General features: G+C 38.3%; 2 protein-coding genes and 1 pseudogene across 5 annotated transcripts in view; 1 reads left to right on the forward strand and 2 right to left on the reverse strand.

Annotated features, from left to right (window-relative positions):
• Positions 1-13,280, reverse strand: part of LOC116524843 (olfactory receptor 2K2) — a 30,120-nt gene extending 16,840 nt beyond the window's left edge. Inside the window, exon 1 of the mRNA XM_032240338.1 lies at positions 13,269-13,280. The gene's annotated coding sequence lies outside the window, so the exon portion shown is untranslated. The remainder of the gene's footprint in view (positions 1-13,268) is intronic.
• The window catches only part of ECPAS (Ecm29 proteasome adaptor and scaffold), a 121,220-nt gene continuing 106,567 nt past the window's right edge, over positions 7,551-22,203 (reverse strand). For 2 of the 4 annotated variants that reach the window (XM_032240337.1, XM_032240334.1), the window contains exons 37-49: positions 20,762-20,851; positions 19,655-19,721; positions 18,993-19,084; positions 18,828-18,894; positions 18,075-18,266; positions 17,277-17,485; positions 16,422-16,465; positions 16,137-16,329; positions 14,749-14,887; positions 12,307-12,412; positions 12,023-12,111; positions 9,543-9,614; positions 7,551-7,925 (exon numbers count right to left, since the gene is read on the reverse strand). In XM_032240337.1, the coding sequence (XP_032096228.1) occupies positions 7,786-7,925; positions 9,543-9,614; positions 12,023-12,111; positions 12,307-12,412; positions 14,749-14,887; positions 16,137-16,329; positions 16,422-16,465; positions 17,277-17,485; positions 18,075-18,266; positions 18,828-18,894; positions 18,993-19,084; positions 19,655-19,721; positions 20,762-20,851 (1,500 nt within the window). In that variant the 3' untranslated portion in view covers positions 7,551-7,785. The remainder of the gene's footprint in view (positions 7,926-9,542; positions 9,615-12,022; positions 12,112-12,306; positions 12,413-14,748; positions 14,888-16,136; positions 16,330-16,421; positions 16,466-17,276; positions 17,486-18,074; positions 18,267-18,827; positions 18,895-18,992; positions 19,085-19,654; positions 19,722-20,761; positions 20,852-22,203) is intronic. The other 2 variants (XM_032240336.1, XM_032240335.1) reach the window with 1 other exon arrangement.
• LOC116524924 lies at positions 13,878-14,092 on the forward strand (annotated as a pseudogene).

Raw genomic sequence — 22,203 nt, forward strand, 5'->3', positions numbered from 1 at the left:
ATTTTTATTCATCTCAAAGTATTTTCTAATTTTTTTGGTGACTTCTTGTTACACTAGTTATTTAGAAGCATGTAACTTAATTTCCACATTTACAAAATTCCCAGTTTCACTAACTTACTAATTCCTATTTTCAATTCATTGTGATAATAGAGTACCTTTTCTACAATTTCAGTCCTCTCACATTTTGATAGGAATTGCACTGAATCTGTAATCAGCTTGGGAATTGTGGCTTGCCTTATGGCTTATGGACCTGGGCACACCCCAAGAGAGGTGATAAGTATATGTCAATGTAAGTTCATTAATTGCAACAAATGTACCACTGTGGTACAAGATGTTGATAGTGGGCAACGTTGTGGATGTGTGAGGAAAGGAAGTATATGAAACCTCCCTTTTTGAAAGAAATTTTCTAAAGGTGTTTTTCATACTTTTCTTCTTCCCTTACATTTTTGATTTCTGGAGAATAGTTCTGAACAATGTAAACTTTCATTTCGAAACTCTATTTCTAAAATTCCTGAAATGGCCAGAATAATTCAATGTCAAATTAGAAAGATCATATCAGCATAGAAAAGAATAAGCTAGAATCCAATGCCTAGGAATCCAAACGAGAGCAAACAGAGGTTTCAAGTGCAAATAAATATACAATATTCCACACTCCATATTTGAAGAACTTTTAAAAACCTGAACTCTCTAATTTTTTGATCAGAGGCAAAATTACCTACCCATATTCTCCTCTTCACTTAAAACTCAAGTGTAGTCCAGATGCAGTGGCTCATGCCTGTAATCCAACTTTGGAAGGCCAAGGCAGGTGGATCATTTGAGCTCAGGAGTTCGAGACCAGCCTGGGCAACAAACATAGTGAAACCACATCTCTACAAAAAATACAAGAATTAGCTGAGCACAGTGGTATGTGCCTTGGGAGGCTGAAGCAGGAGAATCAATTTGAGCCCAGGAGTTTAAGACTGCAGTGAGCCAGGATCACGCCACTTTACTCCAGCCTGGGCAACAGAGAGACCCCCCCATCTGAAAAAAAAAGGGGGGGGGCAGATACAGTGGTTCACATCTGTAATCCCAGCACTTTGGGAGGCCGAGGCAGGTGGATCATGAGGTTGGGAGATCGAGACCATCTCTACTAAAAATACAAAAAAAAAAAAAAAAATTAGCTGGGCATGGTGGCACTTGCCTGTAATCCCAGCTTCTAGGGAGGCTGAGGCAGGAGAGCTGCTTGAACCAGAAAGTTGGAGGTTGTAGTGAGCCGAGATTGCGTCACTGCAATCCAGCCTGGTGACAGAGCGAGACTCCGATTCAAAAAAGAAAAAATGGCTCATGCCTGTAATCCCAACACTTATGGAGGCAGAGGCTGGTGTTTGAGACCAGCCTGGACAACATGGGGAAACCCCATCTCTACTAAAAAAACAAAAAATTAGCCAGATGTAGCAGTGGGTGCCTGTAATCCCAGATACTCAGGAGGCTGAGGCAGGAGAATTGCTTGAACCCAGGAAGCGGAGGTTGCAATGAGCTGAGATGGCACCACTGTACTCCAGCCTGGGAAACAGAGCCAGATTCTGCCTCAAAAAAACAAAAAAATTATTTTTTTTAGATTGATCTAAAACATAATTCAAATAGGCATTATTTTTTAGAGAAGTTTCCAGTTCAAAGCAAGATTGAAAGGAAGGTACAGAGTTCCCATATACCCTCTACCCTCACACATGCACAACCTTGTCCACTATCAACATCTTGTACCACAGGGTTACATTCGTTGCAATTGATGAGCTTACACTGACATACAGTTATCATCTGAAGTTCATAGTTTGCCTTCAGGCTCACTCCTGGTGGTGTATATTCTATAGGTTTGGGCAAATGTACAATGATATATTCACGACCATAGTATTATACAGAGTGTTTTCACTGCCTTAGAAATCCCCTGTGCTCTATTTACTTTTCCCTTCCCCAATTCCTGGCAATCACTGATCTTTTTACTGTCTCCACAGCTTTGCCTTTTCCAGAATGTCACATAGTTGGAATGACACAGCATGTAACCTCTTCAGATTGACTTTTTTCATTGCATAATACAAATTTATGTTTCCTCCATGTTTCTCATAGCTTGATAGCTCTTTTTAGCACTGAACAATATTCCATTTTCTGGATATATCAGTTTATCCATTCACCTACTGAAGGACATCTTGGTTACTTCCAATTTTGGGGTATTTTGGATAAAGCTGCTATAAATATCCATGTGCAGATTTTGCACGGACAAAAGTTTTCAATTCACCTGCATAAATATCAGTGAGTACAATCAAATGGCAAGGGTATGTTTAGCTTTGTATAGTTTTTTTAAAAGAACAAATATTCTCAAATTCTATGTCCAGTACAACAGAGTAACTTCCCAGAAGACTACCTTGTATATAGAAACTATAAACACTGCATTAAAAAGCAAAGCAATTTTCTTAAGGCTCTAGAGTCAGGGTCAGGTAGATTTTGGCGGAGAGCAAAAACATGGAAGGGGCCGGCAAGGGGTGAGTTTCGGAGCTTTGTGGCTTTGTCCTTAAGCTAAAGCACAGTCAGAGCATGGCACAGAACAGCTACAGCTCCCACTGAAAATCACTTTCTCTCCAGGCTAAGGGAGGCAAAGCCCACTACAAAATAAGGGGGAAATACTGGAAATAAAACAGCAGAGAAGGAGAACCCAAGTTTCTATGTGTAACTCTGCCCAAGTCTGTGACTAACCTCTGAACTACCTATGTTCACGGCAGACTGTAAACAGCTCAGCCCCCTGCAAAAAAAGGCTGAACTGAGATCTGAGCCACCCACCAAAGGGGAGATAGTTGGCAGTTTGAGTCCAACCATGTTCATCACCTGCTAAAATTGAAAAGCAGCTCCTCAGAGGAACAGTCCAGAGTCTCCACAACATAACGTGCACAATATCCAGGAATGTTGGGATACAATCCCAAAATACCAGATTTATGAAGAACCAGGAAATTATGTTGAGGACCTGGGGGAGGCAATCAAAAAAGACCAAAGCCAAGATGATCCAGATGTGTAGTATCAGATAAGAACAATAAGAACACAGAAGCAACTATAATTATGCTCCATTAAGTTTTTTTTATGTTAATGAATGAAAAGATAAGAAATAGAAAATGTTTTAAATGAACCAAATGGAAACTTTAGAATGAAAAATTTAAATATCTGAAATAAAAACTCACTAGATGGGCTTTATTATCAGAATGAACATGGTAGAGTCAGTAAACTTAAAGAGAATTTTAAGAAAATGACTTGGACCTGTACAATATCAAAAGATCTAACACAGGTTTAACTAGAGTTTTAAAAAGAGAGGAGAGAAGATGGCATAGGGAAAAAAAACACTAGGGTAAATGACCAAAAAAAAAAAAAATCCCAAATTCGGTAAAATGCATACATTTAGAAATTCAAAAATTGAAGCAAAACTTGAAGATAAATATGAAGAAAAGCACACCTAGGTAGATCAAAGTGCTGAAATCCAAAAATAGGAAAAATCATGAAAGGAGACAGAAAAAAAACTACTCACCACATCCAGAGAGCAACAATTTGAATGGCCGCAGAAATCATACTGGAAACCCTGAAGGCCAAGAAACAGTGGGGCATCTTTACAATCCTAAAATAAAACAAATACTCAAAAATACTGATGTTCAGAAAAGATATTGTATTTGAAGATATTGTATTGGAATCAAAAGTAGCATAACAGAATTATATATCTAACTATTAATACCCAAAATTGGTTTTAAAGTACTTTCTCACTGTCCTTCATCTTTTTCATAAAAGCTTTTTCAATTCTATTTGAATGTAAAATAAATGTAACATTTTTAAAGGTAAACACTTAAAATTTTCAGAAAGCATCAGTTTGAAAGGCTGGCTGTTTCCAACTTAATTTTAACATTATAATATTTCTCTTAAAAAAAAAAAGTTACTCTAGCTCCATGGCTCCCACCTGTAATCCCAGCACTTTGGGAGGCTGAGGTATGCGGATCACCTGGTACCAGGAGTTTGAGACCAGCCTGCCCAACATAATGAAACCCCATCTCTACTAAAATGCAAAAATAAGCTGGATGTGTTGGCAGGAGCCTGTAATCCTAGCTAATCAGGAGGCTGAGGCAGGAGAATCGCCTGAACCTGGGAGGCAGAGGTTGCAGTGAGCTGAGATCGCTCCACTGCATTCCAGTCTGGGCGACAGCAGAGCAACACTCCATCTCAAAAAAGAAAAAAGTGTTACTCTAGTAAGCTACTTTGGAAACTGCCTGAAAGGAAAAAGAAAAGCATACCAGGAGAGAACAGCGTAGGCTTGTTGGCTGCTCCAGAGAATAAGCAAGGTAACTCACTTTCAAAGCCATCTTCCACAGTCTAAAATTTGCTTGGCAGTTTACAGTATAGGATGTGCTTGTACCTCTGACATTTTATGTCTGTAGCCACGTATCTCAATCTTGGTCAAAAGGAGAAATGCCTCCGGTGCTCTGTATGTTCAAAAGGGATTGCTTTTATGAACAAGTCAAATGTTTCCTTGATACCCTTTCTCCAAGCATCTGACGGCAGTTGTTCAGGGTCTTCCTTTTGTTTCTGCTTTGCCTTGGAACTCCCAAACATTTAAGCAGCAGTTTCTACTTACTAGAGTTAGCTCAGAGTATGGCAGGCAGTAGGGTTTTTTTTTTTTTTTTTTAAGTATAACTAGTGAACGCCTTGGCAGTTGAACTGTTTTTCTGGAGAATTAATAAAAATGAATGCACTACTTCAAAAGAAGAAATCATGCAGCTTTTATTTGTCATTTAATATCTTCTTGGGCACGGATGGGATTTTTTCCTTTCAAATAGGACTATATCACACACTTGGCTAGCTGGGACATATTGCAGAGGATTCTGTGAAAGTCGCATATAAAATACAAAATTCTGTTACATATACATCCATTTAACAACAGTTTGTACATTACAATGAGGCCAAGGTCAAAATAACTCCCTGGACTTAACCAGCAGCATGAATATATCGTGGCAGCAGCAGGTAGAAATGCCCCCATGAAGGGCAGTGTGCACACAGTGCAATTGCTACCAGAGCACAGACCAACGAGGTCCTATCTTTATTTCTTTCTTTGCCTTGTTAGTAAGTACACAGTAAAAGATGGAAGGGGGACGCAATGGGGATGCAGTGGCAGTTCTGCTGTGTGGGTAGACTGTATTACAGGCAGACACACAGAATTAGAAATTCAACACAAACAGTCATTGAGGAAACAGCTGCTCTTTATCACCAGAATAACAATTATATGCTACTTTCATGATTCTGATTTTCAACTTGCCACGCTTTGAGTATCTCCTTTTCACATATCAGTACATTTGAGACGATATATCTAGTGCACCAATTCCAGGAATAAGGAATTCAGTAGTAGAACCTACCAATCAGTTGCTTGTATGACAGGCAGCACTGACTATTTCTAGGGAGAAAAGAATCAAAATCTGTTTTAGGGAGCTCTGGAAAACAAAGGCCGATGATATAAACATGAATGAGTCCTTTTGCCATTTGTTCGCCAGTGTCAACATTCCACAATTACAAGTTCTGTTATTAACTCTTTTAAATAAATATACACACACATGCACACCATTGGGAGACAATGATTTAGCATTACTAGCTGTATGAATGATTACTGGTCAAGATGAAGGCATTAAGTGTACAAATTAGAAATGTGCTTAGAAAGCTAAACCAATGTACAGGAATTCAACAGCCCTAAGCACAAAGGTTCAGGTGTCTCAGCGCCACTCAGCACCAAGGGAAATTCCCAATATTAAAAAACAAAAAGGTTAAAAAACACAGCATTTGACAAAGTGTTAACATTTGATATAGACTGAGAGTATAATTCTTGCCCTTACAGTCCTACTTTCTGAAAATACCCAACCTGCATTGCATTCTTGCCGAGGAAGAATATCCTGGGTACCACAAATGAAAGTCAGAGAGTACTTGGTGGAGGGGAAAATAGTGATATGAAAAACACCACATCCTAAAAAAGGCCATAAGCTTTCTAAAAAACATCCGAAGTTGATTTTTCCCCAAGCAAAAGCCATTCTCAAATGAAAATCCATGAAAGACTCCTTAAAATTCATGATGCTACTAAAACTCACATTTCAGTATCAGCAAAGAGGATGTTTTTGTAATAAACACTTAAATTTGTATTTGTAAACTCCCTTTTCAATCAGAAACAATCCCCAAATGCAGCATATTCAGCCAAGTCTAAGTGCTATCTATGGCAGTGTTTTTTAAACTGTGAGTAGCAACCCAGTTGTGAGTCAAGCAATGAATTTAGAGGGTCTGAAGAGCATTAAATCAGGGGGCCGGGGGCAGGAATTAAAAGGTATCACAAAGTTAAGTATGTATTATTTCATGAAATGTTTTAAATATTTTATATTCAGGCATGCGCAAATATACACACACAAACACATGTTCTGGGTCATGATGTAAAAAGTTATTTTTATTATGACTTGCAGTCAAAAAAGTTTGAAATACATCGGTCAATGGAGACCACCAAAAATAATAAACATGGAGCTTCCACAAAAAGTAATAAACATGGAGATTCCTGGTGTTAATGCCAATAAGGATCAGAATTGAATGTAACCACTCTTCTGCTATGGAATCCAAGGTAAGCTACAGAGTTCTCGGTTTACCATAAGCACTTAGGTTTTACTTTTTTCACTTTTAGGCAGGGGCATGGGCAACAGAAGGAAGGAGGAAAACCCCTGGCGGCAATGATTTACTTGGAGTGGTATCATTTTATCTCATTATTTTGAGAAAAGGCATTTTTTAAAAGAGTAATTTCCAAGTGGCTAATTAAAAGGCTTTCCTTCTCCCCTATAAAGTCATACTGGTAGCATAAAAGTGAACAGAAATTTTAAGTTGTCATTACAGTTCTGAGATTATAAATGGTCTAAACCAAGGCAGTCTGCGATTTTGTTTTTGTTTTTGCAAAATTCGCAACCACAGACACAGACAGAAAGTGTAATCTTGGCCTAATCTACTTTATCTGCCTATAAAAGGAAGATGATTGGAATTATCCTATGGAGACCAAATCTGTCCTCTCCATTTGTAAAGATGCTATACAATCATTTTCTCCAATCAACCAGCATGACAAGACAATGTTTGGCTTCTGACTTTCAGGAACTCAATGGTAAGGGTCACTTTAGTTCTGGCACAAGGACTGTTGTGTGCCACCCTAAAGGTACCTCATCTTGGAAGTTTCTTGGTTAGGCCAGGGTTAGCACTGATTTGGCAGATGGCTGTAAAATAAAGTATCCAGGGCCGGAGACATTAAACACCAGGGTTCTGACTTTGGCACAGGCCTCAGAAAGCCTCTGAGAGGACACAGCTTCCTTTTCTTCAGGTGTGTAAGAGGGAGGTTAAAATAAGTTACTTACAGGGCCCTCCCTGAAATAACTAATATGAATGCACCTCTAAGATTTTTATCCAGCTTGCTCCACAACTTTGTCTATTAACTCCTTTAATAACAGCTTGAACTCTTTTAATAACTATTTCTGCCAGTCTCCTTTACAACCACCCCTCAAACATCCAAGGTTCCATTAAGCTTCCTCAGCCCAGATACTTTAAAAACATAAAGTAAAATAAAGCTAATAAGGAACAAAATTTAAGGCTTTTTCTTTTTATTTCAGCCAAGGAATGATGCATGCTACAGATTAATCTTTACTCTTCCCCACTTGGTTTTTCAAAGAACACCACCATTTCAACCCCCAACGAACATGGCACTTGTTTGTTTCTTCCCCTTCTAATTTATTCCAGATGTTCAAGTGTTTTCTTCAGTAACGCAGCTTTCTCCCGTAGTTCAGGTCTGCTGTCTGGCTCCATAGTAGCTAAAGACTCAATTAGGAGCACTCTGCATTCAGATGTCAAACATTCCCACTGTTTAGATTCTGCATGAAAAAAAAAAAATAAAAAAAATAACTAACTAAAAGAAAAAACCCCAAAGAATCCTTATGCAACAAGCAAGAAAAAAAATTAAACATATCCTAACCCCCAAATAAATACAAAGCAACCTCTTGATAACAGATGAGTACATAATCATTGTAAGTTCCGACAGATATCTCGAAACCTAATTCTTGACAATAGCCTAGAGGCACATCAGGGAGTTTCCTCTCCTTCCCGGGGTATCAGTGGGAGAAAGAGAAACTACTACACTGAAGCATAGTGGGAAGAAGGAATTATCAAGGCAAGGCACACAGTAGCAAAAAAGTCATTTCAACAACACCATTGCAAGGCCACTTCATAAGATATGGTCAGCCCCGTCTCTACTAAAAATACAAAAAAAATTAGCTGGGCATGGTGGCACGTGCCTGTAGTCCCAGCTACTCGGGAGGCTGAGGCAGGGGAATTGCCTGAACCCAGGAGGCGGAGGTTGCGGTGAGCCGAGATCGCGCCATTGCACTCCAGCCTGGGTAACAAGAGCGAAACTCCATCTCAAACAACAACAACAAAAAGATATGGTCGAAAAAAAAAAAAAAAAAAAAAAAAACGTAAGAAATTTCATAATTGCAAGGTCAGATTAAGTAGATGAGTGTCTCCCTTTTCTTTAAGGAAAGCACCTGAGAATACATACACACTGAAATTTTTAGAAAATAAAAGTCTATCAAATCGTAAATCTTATTTACAAGGTTCTGCCAGTTTCTAGCAATGTGGCTTCAAGCAAGTTTAGCTTGCCTTCAGCCTCATTTTCCTCATCTGGACTATATTAGCACCTATCTGCCAAACTCAGAATTTGGTAATACGACTAAGTGCCTAGCTCTTTTATCTCAACAAGGAAAAAAGGGGTTGGGAGATGTTTAGTGTTACTGGGTCTAAAAGTTCTGTTTAATGGAGGTCTAAGAAAGGTGTTTAAATTGCTAAGACCAGACATAAAAGTAGAAAAGAGCAAACACACAAGGTTACAGGGAAAATGGTTCCATCTTCTATATTCTTAATCCATGAAGTTAAAACAATTTGAGAGACAGAGACAAGAAGAGGGTCCTCCTTTTGAAATCCATAACAGATACACCACTGGAGAAAATGCTAACAGTTTCCCCCCCGCCTCAACCCCCTGATAGACAATCAAAAGAAAAAGGGGTTGGGGGAGGAGAAGATTAAGAAAATTGTTACTATCAGAGTTGATGGCTCAGGTAGGTAACTGTTAAAATGCTTTTCCAACTCCACTTTTCAGTGTGTCATTCTGCTTATTTGCATGTACACATGCCACTGCCAACTACTTCCTGTAATTAACCAAGATTAAATCATGATTCATGATGAAAACAAAAACGTTTTTACTTTAACTATAGCTTAATAGCATATTAAAAATATATAAATTTAAAGAGTACTCAGCTTAAATATTTAGTAAAATTTAATAGTTTTGGCTTTGTCCATTCTTCTTGCATGGGCATACATACTGATTTGCATTTCAGAGTATATGCTTATAGTATAAGCAAAAATGAAACAAAAAAATTCTAAAACATATGCCCCATGGCTTTGTGGTCCTCCAATCAGAACTATCAAGAACTTACCTTCAAGTTTTTTAAGTAGCAATTCTATCACAGATAAAGCTTCTGTTCTCACAGATGAGTAGGTCTTATTTTCTAAAAAGAAAAATCAACAGTTCATATGGCATGCCTGAAAAACACAACCTCCAAGATTAAATCTGTCCTACTGAAAGAAAGATGGCCAGAAATTACAACTGTAGAAAAACCAAAAATATTTGTTTTTTGTTTGTTTGTTTGTTTTTTAAAGGAAGCTTCCCTTTGCTAATTATCAACAAATACTTGAAATGTGCTAATGTCCACAGTCTTTACTTTGGGAAAACAAAATCCTGCCAGCCAAATATACCAATCACCACAACAAATGGCAATATTTAAAAGATCCATTTTAGAAGTGGGAGATCAAAAACAATATCTCAAATACAAAATCATCTTCACATCACACATAAGAACAATCCTTAGGTCTGCATGACCCTCCTCATTTTACCAAAGAACATTATATGACCCAGTATTTAGGCTGATCAGGGATACCTGGAACCCAGTAAAGGTAAGTCTGTTGGCTGCCAATTCTTTATCTGTAAAAGCATGTTACCGCCAGCAATGGCAACTGAAACATGCTTCCTTGGCATCCACTCTTTGACATGGCATCTGGTTCACAGTGAAACTGTCTACCAAAAAAATCAACACACAACCAAGCCCAAAGCAGGGTAGACATGAGATGAACCTGTATCATCTTGTTATGCTACAAAGCACAGAAGTGCTACAAGGAATGACGGTGATCTGTCAAAGGACACAGAAGTCAGCTTAAAAAGGCTTCCACTGGCCAAATCTGGAACAATTTGAGTAACAAATTAGATTTGGAAAAAGAAATTATAAACCATTTGAAGGGAGAAGGAATCTATGAATCAATGCCAGGAACAGATAAATATGCTAAATCTAGACAAGAAATTTTAAAGAAGAGGAACATTATTTGAATGATCTTAAGGTCTGTTCCCACAGGCTACTTATTAGTCACAAAAGGAAAATACAGTAACTATCCAGCAGAGAAAACTGATAATACCTTGACCAGGTAATCAAAATTAACATCACAATGATGACAGATGGACACTGTGTGCCTCTTATTGTGAGACGGACACATCACTTATGTAATTATCCCAACTGGGAATTCATAACCTGGATCTAATCATGAGAAAATATCAGGCAAACACTAAATGAGAAACATTCTGTTTTTTTTTTTTTCTTCAGAAAGGGAAGTCCAGGGGACTTTATTCTTCAAACTTGTCAATGTCATAAGATAAAGAAAGGCTGAGGAAGTGTTCCAGATTGAAGAAGACTAAAAAGATATGACAACAAAATTCAATAAATAATCCTGAACTGGAGGCCAAGACCGGCAGATCACTTGAGGTCATGAGTTCGAGACCAGCCTGGCCAACGTGGTGAAACCCTGTCTCTACTAAAAATACAAAAATTGGGAAGCTGAGGCAGGAGAATCACTTAAACCTGGGAGGCACAGGTTGCAGTGAGCCAAGATGGCGCCACTGAACTCTGGCCTGGGTGACAGAGCAAGACCCTATCTCAATCATCATCATCATCATCATCATCATCCTGGACTGGATTCCCTAATGGAGGGGAGGAAAAAAAAATCCTATAAAGAACATTACTGGCTGGGTGTGGTGGCTCATGCCTATATCCCCAGCACTTTGGGAGGCCAAGGTGGGTGGCTCACTTGAGTTCAGGAGTTCGAGACCAGCCTGGCCAACATGGTGAAACCCTATCTCTAAAAAAAAATACAAAAATTAGCAGGCCGTGATAGTGGACACTTGTAATCCCCGCTACTTGGGAGACTGAGGCAGGAGGACTGCTTGAACCTGCGAGGTGGAGGTTGCAGTACGCCGAGATCACGCCACTGCACTCCAGCCGGAGTGACACAGCGAGACTCTGTCTCAAAAAAAAAAAATAAAAATAAAAGAACATTACCAAATCAAGTGAACAAACCAGAATATGAACTAAACATTTGCTTTTAAAAACTGCATCCATGTTTACTACCTAAAGTTGATCACTGTACTGTGGCACACTAAATAACTGAGGAACAAGGGACCTGATATAAGAAAATACTTTCAAATGGTTCAGGAGAAAAACATGTATATAGAAGTCCAAATGACAAAGCAAATGGCACAAAATGTTAACAGATGATACAGGGTAAAGTGTATACATACTGCAGAGTATTATATGTACTGTTGTTGCAACTGTTCTGTAAGTTTGAATTTACTTTCAAATAACAATTTTGTAAAAATACTTGATGAAGGTTTTTCTAAACTGGATGCTAAAATCCTGTTATAGTTCCAGATTTAAATGTTCCAGTTAAGGGGTACACATGGAGTATATTAAGTAGCAGAGTCCAGTAGTTGTTTCAGAAATTTAGTTCCTAGGAGAAGATAAGAAATATTTGAAGCTCAGCTCCTTAGCTTTAAAATTAGGACTCCCTTATCAGTTTAGTTTACTACACTCACCTAAAGAATATGTGATTGATTTACAAGTTTCAAGCAGAATTTCAGTCAAAGCCTCAGGATCTGCATGTTCTTCTTCCAAAAGCATTAACCTATACAAATCAGAAAGCAAGGTATAAATGCTAATTATTAAGAAACAGTCTAAAACTTTCCTGTCACAATTTCTATTTGTATGTATCATTGTCATTTTGGCTACTAGTTTTTAAATGTATAAAAATTCCATCAATTATATAGAAAATGCTGCAGGGGGGGAACAAAATTCAGAACTGAACCATGAAGCAATTTACCCCTGAAAAAAGGCATTCATTGATTGCAGCACTCCTAGCTGCACTTTCCACGTGCTGAGTTTTAGCCGTTCACACATCAATTTGCACAGCTCCTGACGATAACAACCTGGGGAAAAAAAAACAAGGTGGGACAGAGCACAGAAGAGTATAAAAGAGCGAGATAGTATACATGAGGGACAGACAGAGAGAGCAAGAGAAAGGGAGAGGAACACAGAAAGAGGGAAGGTGGGGAGGATAAGAAAGAGAAAAGCAGGAGAAAGAGAAATAAAACAATAAATACCTTTAATTAAAGCCACTGAAACTTCCTCCAAAACTTCAGCATGACTTTGCACTCAATCCCCAAACAAATTTCCTTGATCAGAAACTGTCCCCACAAAGGTGCAATATAATTGTTCACAAATATTCACTTTCAAGGCATATGATCCTCCAGGGAACCAAGAAAGCATTTTAATCATACTCCCTTTGCCCCTCAAAACTCTGGGAATGACAGCCAAAGACAGGAGAACTCTGGAGGCCAGGCACTCCTCTCTAGATGCTCACAAGCTTCTGCAATTTGCAGGTTTACCGAGAGTCAACAGTGCTTTATCATAAACCTGTTATGCCAATCGCAACTGTTATTATAATTATATAATTAATATTATGCCAACTGATGAATCAGCAGAAAACTCAACAAAAAAGTTATTTTTAATTACTGTAGGATTTAGTAGGGTTCAAACAAATGTAAAGATGGGGGGAGGAAATAAAAAATCTAGAATTCTGCACTAGGATTGCCTCTTAAGAGCTTGAACTTTCTCTGTTTTTAAGAAACAAAGCCCAGAAATTGTAAATATATATGAGAAGCCAATGGGTAACAATTAGTTCTTAAAGAAAAGTCCTTGGTTCTCAATAAATGCACATTTCCATGTCTTATATTAAAATAAACTGCTTTATGTTTGTATCACGTTTCTCATATAATTCCCTACTTTAATTTTCTCTACCTATCAAAGAAGAGTTAATAGTCTCTATGGTGTCATATTAGTGGACTTCCACTGCAGTCTATAACATAATATTAAGAAATAAGACCACTTACAAATTTGTATCTTCTGAGAAACCCTTCCTATAAACACAGCAAATATGTAAGTTCACACAAAGGATGGCAGGGCTCAAAGAGAACCTTAACTCTGACTCTAGACATAGCCAATCACAAATAATCAACAATACCTTTTATAACATTCAATAGTATTGTCACTGGGCATGGAGGCTCATACCTATAACCCCAGCACTTTGGGAGGGAGGCCAAAAAGTGGGAGGATCACTTGAGCCCAAGAGTTTGAGACTAACCTGGGCAACATAGCAAGACTTCACCTCTTTAAAAAAAAAAAATTAGGTGGGCGGTGTGGCACACACCTGTAGACTCAAATATTTGGGAGGCTGAGGCGGGAAGATCACTTGAGCCCAGGAGGTAAAGGCTGCCAAGGACTGCACTCCAGTTTGGGCAACAGAGCAAGACCCTGTCTCAAACAAAGAATACTAAGATCTTCAGTGGGATGCACTGTAGGACCCAACACACAGCAAACTTAACAGGTAGCATCATCACTTCTTGGCCTTTTGGCTAAGATCAAGTGTAGAGGGTAGCATCATCCCAAGGTTAAGGCCCTGTCAGAGGACTCCAAACTAACTGCCACCTAATCCAATAATAAAGGTTTACTGTTTAATCTTTGGGAAATACACGTCCAGTTCTGAAAATTGTCCAAATAGTAATGAGTTTTTCACTGAAACAGGGATTTTGCCTGCTTACTGAACACTTGGTAACAAGGCCATTCATTTTAGGGCAAAGAAACCCCATGAATTAACTTTGTGGATTACTCAGAATAGAGCTATGATCATCAAGAAGACGAGCAGAACTCTTCTATCTATCAAACTAGCTGCATAAAATGTATCATGGTTATTACAGGTGGAACTGCGCCCCCAAAATTCTATGTTGAAATTCTATCCCCCAGTACGTCAGAATGTAGGGCCTTTAAAGAGGTCATATGAGTTGGGCCCTAATCCAGTGTGTCTCGTGTCCTTATAGGAAGAGGTAATAGGACAGAGACACCAAAGACCACGTGAAGACACAAGTAGAAGACAGCCATTCCCAAGCCAAGGAGAGCGGTCTCAAAGAAACTAACCCTGCTGTCACCTTGATCTCAGACTTCTATCCTCCAGAATTGTGAGAGAATAAATTTCTGCTAAGCCACCCAGTCTGTGACACTTTCTTACATCAGCCCTAGCTGCAATGGTACAATGACCAGTGAGATGACATGCTCATGTAGACATAAAATTTCCACTGGATAATTCTCATTACTAATCAATCAGGCTCGATAAGAAACAATAACTATAACTTGTCATACAGAAAATCTTTGCTCTCATTAAGTAACCTCTGGTTACAGCACTTCTTCAAATGTGGTTTCTGGCGCTTACGTTGGGTCTCTGCGTTTCGGGGCCAGGCTTTGCCCAGGCTTTCAAAGGCACCCAGCAGATATTCCAGCTGGAGCTCCTTTTCCTTCTCATTCTCATCTTCATTTTTGGTTGTCCGGACTCCACTGCTTTCAAGTGAATTCTAGGATATATCAAAGAAAAGAAAAGAAAATTTAATATTTTCTTCTTCAAAGTTACAGGTATACTATTAAAGCTATCAGGGTACCAGAGCAGGAGACGTTAACCAAGAGTTAACGGTAAATTCTCTACCATAAGCTTCCCTGTTTACAATAAGAATTTATAACCAGAATACTGTACTTCTAATAAATTCAAGAAATACTTTACAGGAATCTGTAAACAAAAGCTAAAAAATACTCCATATGTAGTCTTTTGAGCATAATATAAGAAGACTTATGTTAGAATCAGATATTAAAGATGGAAGAAACTCAGTAATGATCTAAATCCAAACTCTTTTCTTAATAGATAGGGAAACAGAGGCTAAGAGAATCAACTGGTCTGGTCACTGGTGATGTAACCAACTTAAAACACAAGTCTCCCAAAACCATATCCCATTACTATGTTTGTAATGAAAATTATTTAAATAGTCTTATTACTGAAAGAAAACAACTGCAAATTAGCAGCAATAAGAAATAAGAATGTTACTTAAAATATTTCACGTTTCACAAATAAATAGGTAAACTACACTCCTTTTTCAGAGGGACCAGTGCCCAAATTTAAAAAATGAGTATTCCATTTTCCACACGAAACCTGAGTCATTTTTTGACCCAAATCCTCCACTATGTGGCAGAGGCAATTCACATGGCACACTGAACTTCTTGTCTTTAGGATGGCTGGGGTGGCTTCTGTACAGGCTTGCAAGGAAAAGCTGATTCTGACAAAAACTGTTCATTCACTACCAAATCCACCTTCCCCTTCTCCCATGGAAGGCAAATGGACATCCAGAATGAAGACTCAGTCTGCTGCCAGGTGTGCCTAAGTACTGACCAACGGGATGGATGTAAGTGAAAGTGCTGTCTAGCAGTGCCCTGAAACTCTCCTCAAGAGAGAACTGGCATGTCCACTGTGATCCTTCATCCTTGCTTCACCTCTTCTGCATTCCTGCCTGGAACACAAACAGACTGTGGACCATGAGGCCAATGATCACACCCTAGAAATGGCAGAGCTGGGAGCTGTAAAGAGCCAGAATACCTGAATGCTTTGTGATGCTCCCAATGCTATGTGAGAAACAAACATCTATCTTGTTGAAGGCCATATTTTGGAATTTCTCTGCTACTTGCAGCTAAACTAATCCTAATAATTAGGTCATAGGGGAAAACAATTTTTTAACTTTTTAAAGTGTAAACCAGAACTGAGGATACAGGCCGTATTACCTTCTTGATGAGAGGTATGACAATGTCAGAAAACTCCTGGAATCTGTCTTCTTTGGTGGCCTTCAAGACATCAGCTGCACAGCTGATTGCTACAATCTTGTATTTGATATTCTCTTTGCTACATTCCTTCAGAACAGCTTGAAGAATTTCATTTGTGCTAGGTTGATTGGGCACAGACTTCTCCAGCTCTGCACTACAGGATCCACAAAAGCATCAGAAGTTAATAAACGCTGCAGCTTTCAGGTTCAGTTTAAGAAATGGCATCTTCACTGAAAGGACATTTACCTGCAAGCTGTCACCACACAGGCAATGGCTTTCAATAACTCTTCCTATGGGGTTGAAAGATGGATACAATTAGGCCCAAACATGTCATTTATACTCTCTACACTATGATTAAAATTACCTTAGGAATTCTTATGACAACAAAAATTAACAAGTCACCATATCTTTAATGCATAATTTTAAGCACATTCACCAAGTTTTACTCCAAACCATGGACGCAGGATAATTATCTTCATCCCCATTTCATAGAAGCCTAAACAGCTGATTTGACCAAGGTCTCACAGACAACAGTGTCAACCAGAGCATGAGAATGTTGTCTAACTCCCCGTCCAGTACTACTTCAGTGCTGCATGAGCCACTATTGACAACACAAAGATCATTATGCTGTCACAATCTCATGTTTCCCACTGAGTGTTCACTGTAAGAATCCTACTAATAGCGCTTGTGTAAAAAAATAACTGTTACTAATTCACAGGTCCCAGAGATGGGCATCTTCAGCCCCAGGTTTAGAAGCAGTCCACCTTGCTACTCTATTTCACATATGCCCAATTCTGATCTGTTCATGAGGTCAACAGGTACAAAATGAGGACAAGTTGGTTTAATATATAACTTGGAAGGTTGAATATGAAAAATGTCTCTATCTCCAGTATTACTGTCCATTATACAAGGCCACGTAGGTTACAGTTTGAGAGGAAATACCACAGTTAATCAGGCAAGGTTTACCCAAAGCTTCCCACTGCCTAGGAAATCTGGTTCACAAAAATAATCCAACAGAAGTTACACATAATCAGATTCTTATTAAGGAAAATGAAAGATGAAGTCAGAATTTCTTTAACTGGGCATGAATGGTTCCTTTACCTTTCCTGCCCATGTTCTTCCAGCCAGGCCCTGCAGCAATGCAGTAAGTATCATTCCCAGATATGGAGGTACTAGAGAGCTAGTTTGTTTTGCAATTGATGCCATGGCAACTGCACCCTGGGCTTTCATTTTCCAGGATTGAGACTGTAAAGCCTTCTGGGTAATAGTAATCAACTCCTGCAGGTATAATCGAATGCCACCAAAAGAACCTGGGTTATAAAAAGGAAAATTGAACAACCTTTAAGTGACAAGAAAAATTAACTGATTTTTCTAAGTCTGAAAAAATGTCAGTGACGAATAGTCTAAAAGCATGATTCTCAACTGTTAAAATACATCACTCTCTCAAAGGGAGAGAAAGTGTGTTGGTGGTATGGCTTATTCTCACAGTAGTAGAACTTTGAACTTCAGTGCCCACAAGAGGTTATCACACAAATGGGCATCATCCATTAATACGTGACAAGGTGAAAAACACATTTAGAAAATGACTGAAAAATAATACTCTAAGGCCACATAAATTCACACTCTCAATTAAAAATGTAAAGCTCTCCTTGCTCAGAGAGTTTATATTCTCTCATGTGGGCAGTGATGAATGAGTAAAGACAAAAATCCTGAGTGCCAACCTTTAGAACTCAGCAATTTGGATGAAGTTAAAACTAAATGGAATGCATGTTGTTAAGGTTCTGGGAAAGTAACTTTAGAGGAGTTTATGAATAAGGAATGCAAGTAAATGCATAGACATTTATTGTGATATAGCTGTGATTCCTAAAAAGCAGGTTTAACACAGGCACCACTACTAACCAGGTACATTTTCCTGCCACACTTCAGTCCATAAGTTACATTCTTCTTTTTCGGATTTCTCCTCATCAGCAATTTCATGCATGCCTAAAAATGCCAGAGGCAGGACTTCTTTTGCATGATTCTTTAATACATCAGGGCTGTATCGTCCAATAGCATGAATAGTCAAAGCACAAGAGGTCTTGTAGATAGGTTCTGAAAAGGAGAAACCAAAATCTTTATATTTATTGTTTTTAAGGGTAACAGACATAAACAGGCTATTGTTCAACTCCTGTAATAGCAAAACAAAAAGCAAACAGGTAAAATCAATTAGAAATGTTTCCAGGAGGGTATGGTGGCTCACAGCTGTAATCCCAGCACTTTGAGAGGCCAAGATGGGCAGATAGCTTGAGCCCAGGAGTTTGAGACCAGCCTGGGCAACATGGTGAAACCCCAACTCTACAAAAAAATACAAAGATTAGCCGGGTGTGGTGGCACGTGCCTGTAGTCTCAGCTACTCAGGAGGCTGAGGAACAAGAATCACTAGAGCCCAGGAGGTTGAGGATGCAGTGAGCCGAAATAGCACTGTTGCACTCCAGCCTTGGCGACAGAGCCAGACACTGTCTCAAAAAAAAAAAAAAAGAAAAAGAAAAAGAAAAGAAACAAATGTTTCTAGCAAAGCACATAAAATCATGGAGTGTAAGACCCACTCTGTACTGTTCCACTGGGCTGTTAACATCTAAACTTAAAGACATAAAATAGAAAAAAAAAAAGTACCTTCTTTCTCCATATACCAGCCACTCAGCTTCTGCAGGAGTTTTTCAGTGCTGCTATCCCGTGAGGTCTGAAAAAGAAACAAACCTAGGTATTTCTTTATAACTGTTTTATTTAAGTTTATTAACTCAAAAAGTTTTATTTAACTAAGCAAGAACTTTAACTCACCCGAACTAAATGGCCCATGGCAAACGCACAGGACTTCTGAATCACACTGTTCCGATCTGTGAGGCCACTAAGCAAAGCACTCATAAGTTTACCTACCAGAAATAAAGAGAAGAAAATCTGATACTTGGTTTACCAAATGTTCCACTCTGTTCCCAGAACCCAAACAAACCTAGCTGTGTAATTAACATCTGATTTACTCCATAGTTTAGATCTCTGAACATTATATTTATATATCCATTTGCTTCCTTTCACCTGATATAAGTTAAAATTAAACTGTGTCTAGAATATCGTGGAAAATGTTGCAAAAATGAGAGCCAGGTATATAAAGAACATTAGTCCTGTGCAGAAGCTAATCTAAGAAGAGAAAAATGCTGATGTAAAATCAGCTATCAATGGTAAGTAAGTCCTATGGAATAGAGGATACTTTTTCCTCCTTATACCACTAAAAAATAATCAAATGTTTATGAACAGTGAAAAGTTGCTAAACCTGATAAACCCTCCACCTCATGTAGACAAAGAAATGAGGGGATCAGGGGACTGAGGGGAGTAAAAGCACACAGCATCACAAGCAGGTCTGAATAATTATTTTTCCCTTTTTAAAACCCTATCACACAAGACAAGGCCATGCAAAAATATCACCACACATCATTTGACAAACTCACCTGAGTAAGGTGTTAGGTCCTGAGGACACTGAGTAGTTAATGACACAATGACACTGGCACAGCCGCCCTATGGGGTTACAAAAGCAAAGGTCTAAAACTGATGGTCACAATGTTCTACCCACCAAACCACTGACTTAGGTGCTAAAAACTTAAAGATATAAAATACATGAAGCCTAATACCCCCTCCAGGATTCAATATAGAACTCTTAAACTAGTAATGCAGAGATGTTTTTCTAAACTTCCAAGTGAAAGATGGGTGATCTCAGACATTGTGAAAAAGAAAGAAAATTGCTTGTCTTCTGGAAAAGCAAAATACGTCATCTTGTTCATCATTGTGCTAACATTTCTATTTCTAGAAATTTAACCAAATATCTTCAGATATGCTTTAATATTTTTTCAAAAACTGAAAATAAGTCAGATGTTCTTTGATGAAGTAAAATAAATTACGTTACATCCATACAATGGAGTATCATATGGCCATTAGAAGAGGACACTGCAGATACATGTGCAGAAAAGACTGGAAGGGAACACTCCAAAATATTAACAGCAGTTATCTCTGCATGGCAAAATTCTAGACAATTTTTATTTTAACTTTCTCCTGATATATAAATGCTAAAATTTTAAAATACCAGAAAAAGTGTTAATTTTGTCATAAGAAAAAATGTTAGTTATTAATTTGTTGTTAAAAGGGTGGTGGTGTCTGATCCTTCAAACATCTTGAAAACTAGGACATTTTTCTATTCAAACATGCTGATCCCTCTGTGAAAAATGCAACTGCCACCTAAAACAATCCAGGCCCTAATAACTGAGTGTGCATTTCCATGAACTGCTAATGAATGACAACCCAGAGTCATGTGCATGGCAACCAGAGAACAGAAATGATTCCACTAAATAAGTTAACACAATACTTACTGAACAGTTACATGTTTTATTTCTTGAACCAGTTACATGTTTTCAGTTATCAGTGCAACCACAAAAACAAAATGGTTAGTGTACAATAATATTAACTTTTATGGTAAAACATAAATTTCAAACATGATGGCTGTTATATCTTTACGGCCAAAACTAATGAAGATACACACTTACTCTTGAGAAAAGTACACCTACCTTAGTTCCAAGACCTACACCACTTCTGATCAGTTCACACAACCTAGGAACTAGCTCGCCCAGGACCGACACATCAAGATATTGCAGGCACTTTTGAAAAAGAATAAATATAAAGGTAAGCCTTGGCAAATAATTAAGTCAGGACCACATCTTTAATTAAAAACTGCCCTTGTCAAACATGTGCCCACTGGATTTGACATGAAGTTGAAAAATCACTGTTTGATTCTGCTCTGATTTCAATATCAAAACCACCATTGTACTACAAACAGAAAAAATTATTCATCAGTGGTTCAACACTAAAAACAGACCATAAAAATTAAAAACATCAGTTTGCTAAAAAAGAAAATAAATAATGATTACCCAAGAATAAAAATCCTTCTGGGCCTACTTCCCCTTTATCAATCCATGTTTAGCATAAAAACCCAAACTAAAAATTGATCTCTTCAGTGGGCCTACCCTACCAAACTCCTGTAATACGTAAGTAAATTTCTTAGATGATTTTTCCTATAAATTGCTGGCCTTTGTTTTTGAAAATGCAATAACATGTTTTCTATTACTAATGAATATATCTAAATGGTATTCACTAACTGTTCCTATTTCTTTAAATTTTTATTTCCCCCCAATAATCCAACTAAGATATAACATTCTTAGACCAAATTTTGGTAATAGTCCCCCAGCGGGCACTAAAAAATAGCTACTTCTTTTGTCTAATTTATCATAGTTTGTGGTAGATTTCAATTTTCTTAGAGGTTGGATCTATACCTTCAGAGTCCTGCTAAAGATACAGATCTGCTTAGCAAATTAATTTCCAGTAGTTTACAATCATAGCTGACTAACCACTGCAGGGAATGCATAGCAGAGTAACTTTACCAAGACTCCAGGAACTTTAGAAACCAGAACCTCAGGGCCAGGGGTGGTGGCTCACACCTGTAATCCCAGCATTTTGGGAGGCTGAGGCAGGCAGATCACAAGGTCAAGAGATCAAGACCATCCTGGCCAACATAGTGAAACCCCGTCTCTACTAAAAAATACAAAAATTAGCTGGGCGTGGTAACGCGAGCCTGTAGTCCCAGCTACTCAGGAGACTGAGGCAGGAGAATCACTTGAACCCGGGAGGAAGAGGCTGCAGTGAGCCAAGATCACACCACTGCACTCCAGCCTGGAGACAGAGTGAGGCTCCCAGAGCAAGACTCCGTCTCAAAAAAAACAAAAGAAAGAAGTCAGAACCCATCTGTCCAAGTTCATGGCAGAAAGGAATGTCCTTGTGAAGACCTTTATCTGAGCCACTGTACTTCATTATCACTGCCATGCAGTTAACATGAGCTGTTCTGCAGCTCAAATTACATTTTGTGAATGGGTTTTTTTTTTTTTTAAATAAACTGTATTTAACTTAAAAAAGAAAGAAAGAAAGAAAGAAAGAAAGAAAGAAAGAAAGAAAGAAA

The sequence above is a fragment of the Sapajus apella genome, unplaced genomic scaffold (genome assembly GCF_009761245.1).
Source record: "Sapajus apella isolate SASKATOON/1434 unplaced genomic scaffold, GSC_monkey_1.0 scaffold46, whole genome shotgun sequence".
Taxonomy (NCBI): Eukaryota; Metazoa; Chordata; class Mammalia; order Primates; family Cebidae; genus Sapajus; species Sapajus apella.